Source organism: Hemiscyllium ocellatum, chromosome 13, assembly GCF_020745735.1.
Source record: "Hemiscyllium ocellatum isolate sHemOce1 chromosome 13, sHemOce1.pat.X.cur, whole genome shotgun sequence".
NCBI lineage: Eukaryota > Metazoa > Chordata > Chondrichthyes > Orectolobiformes > Hemiscylliidae > Hemiscyllium > Hemiscyllium ocellatum.
The window spans coordinates 38,615,717-38,622,681 of record NC_083413.1 but is presented as its reverse complement, the minus strand read 5'-3'; the positions used below and the strand labels follow the sequence as shown (position 1 = coordinate 38,622,681).

At 39.0% G+C, this 6,965-nt stretch overlaps 1 protein-coding gene across 1 annotated transcript; it reads left to right on the top strand.

Annotated features, from left to right (window-relative positions):
• Nucleotides 1–4,134: 4,134 nt before the first annotated feature.
• Nucleotides 4,135–6,037, top strand: LOC132821517 (C-type natriuretic peptide 2-like). Its single transcript, XM_060834123.1, has 3 exons — nt 4,135–4,314; nt 4,838–5,121; nt 5,608–6,037. The coding sequence occupies exons 1-2, from the start codon at nt 4,225–4,227 to the stop codon at nt 5,099–5,101; spliced, it is 354 nt and encodes a 117-aa protein (XP_060690106.1). The 5' UTR covers nt 4,135–4,224; the 3' UTR covers nt 5,102–5,121; nt 5,608–6,037.
• The last annotated feature ends 928 nt before the right edge of the window (nt 6,038–6,965 follow it).

Below are 6,965 nucleotides of genomic sequence, written 5' to 3'. Positions count from 1 at the left end.
GAAATCAAAACCCAGTTGGCTGTCGTGTCGTGATTCTGTTCAGTAATTCAACATTTTACGTGACTCTTCCTGGTGTTTCAAGGACCCATGATTTGCTATTTCCCCTAATCTTATCTCCCTAATGAATCATGGCATCTATTCCAACATCACAAGGAAGTCTTTTTCTGTATTCATCCCATGTTTGGGGTGATGAGCATCTTAGTCAGAAATGAAACATTATCAATCCTATATTTATTAGTTAATTTAGTTTGGATGGTAAAAGGTATGTTTGTTATGTCACGGATAATGAGCGTCCTCCAGCCTTTGGTACGGAGCACTCAACAGCAACCTCCATTTGAATAACACTCTTGGAGTGGTAGCGTTATAGTCTCAGAGAAATAAAACAGTTCAAAGAGCCATAGCATGTCGGGGGTGAGAGAAACACGGTAGAGGAACGTTTTAAGGTCATCTTTAAAAGTGAACCAGATTGTTAGGTAAAACATCTTTTATTGAGATGGCGCCTGCGCTTGGGTAGGTAAAGGTTTTTTTGCCACGGAAACGGAAAGAGGGGGAACTGCAAGCAAAACCAGCGGCAGAAGGGAGGGAACATAAAGGTGGTTACAAGACTGGAAGGTATAGGCAAATACTTTGGATTCAATATTTTAGGAGAAGTGGTAAATGCAAGAACAGTGGAGATAGTGGAGCAAAACAGAAATAAAACACAAAATGTTGGGGAGACTGAGCTGGTCTAACCAGTGGGGAGGGGAAAACAGTGGTAGAGTTTGAAGACCACGTGTCTGAAGAAACAGCAGAATAGTCAAACAGAAAGATAATCAGGAGAGTAAAATCCAATCTAAGCAAAATGAGGTCAGAAGTGAGGACATGAACCTTTTGAACTCGGTTTTCGGTCTGGAAAGATGAGGCGTGCCAAATGGAGAATTGGGGAGCTGTTCCTTGGGCTTACATTGAGCTTCACTGGAACATTGCTGGAGACCGAGTCAAGAGGTGAAGCGCCGGAGGAGTGGCAGACAGAACGGAAATTTTATTGAAAACAATCACTTATCCTGCAGTTGATATCCCCAATACAGAACGAATGAACGGAGGACAAAAACGGACATTTGTGAGATGAAGTCACCCTCCCATATAGGGAATCGTGGTAGCAATAAACAAACCAAATCTAGAATTGACCAAAGAATTAAAATTTCCGTGTAAGTGGATTTAAGTTGAGGGGAAACAACCGATAAGATAAAACAATAATGTTGACAAAACAATCAAATAAGTAAAGCAAGTGAGCATTCTAAAGCTTGCGGCAGTTTAATACTTTAAGACTAATTCCCAATCTGGAAATTCACTGCGGATCAAGAATTCGAACAGAACAGAAAACCGTGACTTAGACCCTTGCGACAAGTCCTTTCCAGCCTTTCAAATGTTGGTAGCAGGCACAGTTTTCACAATTCCACAAACTGAACTTTGTCAAATATTTGTGTAAAAGGCAACTTTTTTTTCAGTTAGGGTGACAGTCGTCGCTTTGTTTTTGAAGCGACAATTTGAAGAAATTAGAATTGACCGGAAATGACAATCGAATCATACAGAGTTAGTAAGGAGTCATACCGGACCTGAAATGTTTAACTCTGTTTTTCTCTCCACTGATGCTGCCACACCCGTTGAGTTTCTCCAGCATTCTCTGTGTTTATATTCGTCGTACATTTATTAACTCAACTGTTTCGGCACTTCTTAAATTGAAATATGATCCCTACAGTATAAACCTGACTGAAGGTTGGCCGCATTGGGTACTTACTTCCGACTGAGCCTCCATTTAAGTTAGACTGATCATCCGAAGAAATGCTGGTATTCTGGTTTAGCGTTATTCCAATGAAACAGATGCATTAGAAACAAATGTTTTCCAAAGCTCGGTACCCATAACATTAAAATGGCCCATCCCAAAACAAAGTCTGTCAGAGTTAAGGGTTACAGGCAGCTGGGGTGGGGGAAACCTGGTTTATAGATCATCGTTTGAATTCCCCCAGTTGAGAGTCGGATGTGACAGTAGCTTCCAATCACACACACCCGATAGACCATCGATAGCCAGGATAGAGCGGAGTTTCTGCGAGATCTCTTAAAAAAAAAGAGACTTCGCCCAAAAATGCAGTGAAACATCTAATCTGACGTTCTTTTAAACGTTTAATAAAGAACATCCGGATATATAGTCATATAGAAATATGAGCAGCGACAGATGGGAAAATATCCAGGCGATCCATTAACACATACCCAGACAACACAGGTTGATGAGAATATCAGGTCCATTAGCATTTGTGTTGAATGAATATGAAAGAGGCACAACACAGACATTGCCCTGAAAATTCATTGCAGCGCATTCTTCCCGCTGAGAATCTTCTTAAAATGTCTGTTCTCCCGATGAATGGAACTGGCCCCTAATTTTCACATCTCTCCAAGAGAAAATAACGACTTTTGACGGAGAAACGGCTTGATATACCTGGTTCCTAATATGTGTAGGTGTATGTTTCAAAATTTTCTAATTAAACTTTTATCGTTCTTAAAAAATATATCTCGCAGGTAACACGTTGATGGGGTGTAGAATATTTGGTGCGCAGTGATTTACTAAAGGCAGAACAAACCCTTCAGCTCTCCAATCTCAGCTCTGAAACAATGGAACTGAACTTGGTTCCACTGACCTTACATTTTAATTGACAGTGGGCATCTTTTTTATGCAATTAAAACGGATAAACATTTATTTCCCATTGTTGAATTTTTTTGTTGTTTGCAAATATTTACATAAATTATTATTGGTTTAATAAATGAGATCGCAATTTGTCCCCATTCTCAGAAAGTTGTTCTTTTGAGACAGCGAATTACCTCAAATCCAAGATCAAACTATTCATTACAGGAACATTAATAGTCTCCGGCGTTTGCCGTGTGTCTTCGTAATAATTTGTCTCTGGCAACGTATGTTATCGATGATATCAGCACCATTTTTCTGTAAAATCTCACATCCTTACTGTTGAATGAAACAGAACTGTTTTCCTCAAATACAAAGCGTTGCAGCTTTTATTCCAGTTAACGAATAAAGCGAATCCTCCCATTACAGCGGATCGTTTTCAAGATATTAAGGATTAATTCCAATTTTTAGAGATAAGATGTGTCAGTTTGTGCAATATGCTTTGGCTATCTAAAGGTATTCGGTTCCGTCGCCGATTGTGTACGCTTTACTTCTGTGTAAAGTGAAAATAATTCAGGCTTTTTTTGCATCCTTGCTACCCCAGACCACTCCCTAGGTGGTTTGCAAACCTAAACTCCAAATCTGTGTTCAAAGTGTTATATCCTATTCCACGAATACATATTAGACGATTATTTGTAGATTATAATAAATGAACGTACAATTGTATTACATTGCAGCGTCACTGTTACATTGTTCAAGTGGTTTTAATGGCAATTGGTAAATAATATAGATTGCATCAAGCATTCCGAAAAAATGCCAATACGGTTCGTAGCCAGAATTGTTTATTGCAGTTCTTCCACATTGTTCTCGCCACATCTGAGTTACTGTGGCGTGGGAATAGAAATCAGACAATAAAGCTGTCAAAGGAACCTGTGATTTCTGATTCATTCCACGTATGTCGAAGCCACCCAACAATCTCTCCATTCCTGGGTTTATTAAACTCCCCGTACCAAAATATAAGCAACTCAATGTAGGTATGGTACTACAATTTTGGAAATTCTGTTTCGCATATGTGAGTGTAGCTTGTTGAAGGAAAGGGAGAAAGTCATAATCAAAGTGAAATCCTCTCCGTGCCCAATGTTTTCTATATATATGAATAAATGGTTTGTCAATCCATCCGCCCATTCTTTCTTCTTAGTGTAAAATAGCCAGTGTTTCCACTGGCTGGATGCCAACATTTAATTATTTACTTATAGACCCACTGTTGGAGAATCATCAAAGCTTGCAATTTTTAAAGGCAGCAATTTGCAGTGAAGCAGCAGGGGAAAGATGATGATCTAAACTCGTAAAGGAAGAAGAAAAGGCTGGGCTTTCCTTCCTCTGATTGTCCTTAGAAAGTTCCAAAAAGAGACGCGTGGTGACGTAATTTCACATTATAAAATGATTGAAAGGAGCTGAGAAAACAACAGACGAGCGTTGGTCCACAGGCAGACAGAACTCTGAACGTGACCAACCAATTTTCATTTTATTGTATCTAGGCGTAATATTGGTCATCTAATCAAACGAAAATGAACATCGCTTGGATGTTAGTTTCTGGACTATTCTTGGTTCTTTTGCCCACAAGGACGGCAGCAAACCCCTTGTTTCGCTCACAGTCAGTAAGTTGGTGATAATTGTGAATTGGGGTGATTGTGAATCCGAATTGGGGTGCATACATAAATGTTTGTGTCATCCAACACTACACTAGTAAACTGGCGAGAAAGAATAACTGTAGAAACGTATTGCCTACTTTTGCTGTCTTTTAATTTGAATATTAAGCAAGTAATAACTCGCATGTTCCGTGTAAAATCAACTGTAAAAAATGTTTACAAATAATTTCATCCTAAAAAGATATTGCAATTTGTTTTTAAAACAGATGCATTTATTCAATTGTATCAACCTCTATATACCAATTATTGAATTGCATGAGAATACCCTTTTGTGAATGGCCATGTTATATTGACATACGCTGATTATCTGATGTTATATGATCTCATGTTCAACTCCAACTATGTTTTGGTGAAAATTTCGGATATAAACATGCAATACTGTTTACCATGTTTATTATGGCAAGCAATGTCATTGAACTACTTGAGACAAACCTTGATTTAATGTATTGTCTATTTTCGCTACCCTTTACAGGATCTTGCACATGTATTAGATGAAGAATTCTCTGAGTACCTTTCCTCAGAGGAAAGAGATGTCCCTGCAGTTGTGAATCCCAAGGTCCGGTTTTTACGGGACCTCAGCCCCGACACCAGGTCAAAGAGCACCTGGGCTCGGCGGCTTTTCAACGACTACAACAATCCAAGGAAGTTCCGAGGAATCAATAAGAAAGGGTCGTCCAAGGGCTGTTTTGGACGCAAACTGGACAGAATAGGAGCGATGAGCGGTCTGGGCTGTTAGATCTACGACACCTAGCGACGGTAAGTGCTCGCTACAACAAAACAAAACACCAATTCGTGTGATTTTTTTTGCTAGTAGTTTACACAAACTCCAAAGCTGAAAAAGAAATGTTCTCTCCACCCTACCTATTGCGTTCCGTAACATATTTGCTGTTGACTCTACTGTAGCTAGACATAACACTGACTTCAATTCGCAGCAGACAAATCCAAGATTTTATTTTCAGATTCAATTGCTTAAACAGTGATTGCAACAGGAAAACGTAAAGCGTTTTAGTTATATTACGACAATTTTCGACAGTTTTTGTTAACTAGCAAGTTTCCAACACCTAACCTAGAGGTCGTAACCGAGTGTAGTTTGAAATGTAAGTTTTGCTGAATATTCATCCATTTCAGATGGGGTTATTGCTTCGATCTGAATTTAGTCCAAACACATGCACTTGCACAGGGCCCAGTTAACTAGAGTTGTGCTCTCAGACGACCACACTAACGGTATATTTCTCTTAACAGGACACCGCGCTGATGATGGGCTCTGAAACCTCCTGTGCGTCTTATTGTCTCCGTAAAAGTACCGTTTAATAAGAAAACGATGCCAATACGTATTCCCGGTACGACGAACTACATCATCAGCGTCTTTAGTGGAAAAGAACATGAAGGAAAACGTTGTAGGAACTAATGCAGCTGTAAATTGTCGCTACTATAAATTGATAATTTCATTTCTGCATAAATGTATTTATGTTTAAACTATTTATATGTTTATAAAGAGAGATATTTATAAAAAAAATCTTATTTATGTAACAAACTGAAGAGAGGGTGAACTGCAGGAGAAAGAAACACAAAGTTTGTAACATTTGTCCTAATAGCTGTTACGTGTTAAATTGCATTTCACAAAAGTCTGAGAAGCCTCCTTATTTATTACAATCCGTGCAATACATGAAAATACTCCATGGTGGTAATTTCTTGTTGTGATTTGCGGCGCTTGTTTAAATTCAGCGCGATGTTCTTAGCATTTGTTTTCATTCAAGCAGAATTATTTCAATAGAAACCTGGTGCTCTTTTCCTTTCGTCACTTGCATCTCAGCCTGCACTAAGTATCTCAACAGAGATCGGCAGTCGGTATTATTGAGCGCGCTTTCTTCAAAATAGTGAGATGGGAACTTCACAGAACACCAGTTTCTGTCTGATGACCTAGTCACACCCATCTTCTCTCCATTATTCAGCTTTTCGTCCAGCATTCTGGCCAATTACAATAATGATTATACATGGGCTAGGACTGAATCAGAATGATTTCAGACTTTTCTAAATAATTTGAGGGGAGAGCTTGCTCAGATGTTCCGAAGTTACACCTTTTTCTATTACTCATCAAATGGAAGGGCTATTAATAAGAATATTTTCCACTAATTAAGGTTAACAATCGAGAAAGACTCAGTTGGAAAGCAACTTTACATCTGACAACCTTCCCTACACTCAAATCTTAAAAGTTTTTTTTCAAACTCTTATGTATTCTTAGAAATTAAAAGGCAAGTTTCAAAATTTTAAAGTCATTTCTGTGTGACGAACTCCACATACCAGGAGGTTGAATCTTGTGCACTTCAGATTCTATGCGTCCACAGAGAGGGACAGAGGTCAGCTAGATTGAAACCAGAATATAAAAGCTAACCTTGGCTGGAGGGTTTGAACTGTAGGGAGAGGCTGAATAGGCCGGGACTGTTTTCCCTGAAGCATCGGAGGCTGAGAGGTGACCATACAGAGGTTTATAAAATCGTGAGAAACAGGGACAGGATAAATAGACAAGATCTTTTCCCTGGGGTGGGCGAGTCCAGAACTAGAAGGCATTGGTTTAGGGTGAGAGGGGAATGATTTAAAAG

Bases quoted from the DNA above. Each gene is read 5' to 3' on its own strand.
- LOC132821517 (XM_060834123.1), top strand. From the start codon at position 4,225: ATGAACATCGCTTGGATGTTAGTTTCTGGACTATTCTTGGTTCTTTTG. The intron at 4,315-4,837 runs GTAAGTTGGTGA...TACCCTTTACAG, and splicing joins CCTTGTTTCGCTCACAGTCA to GATCTTGCACATGTATTAGA.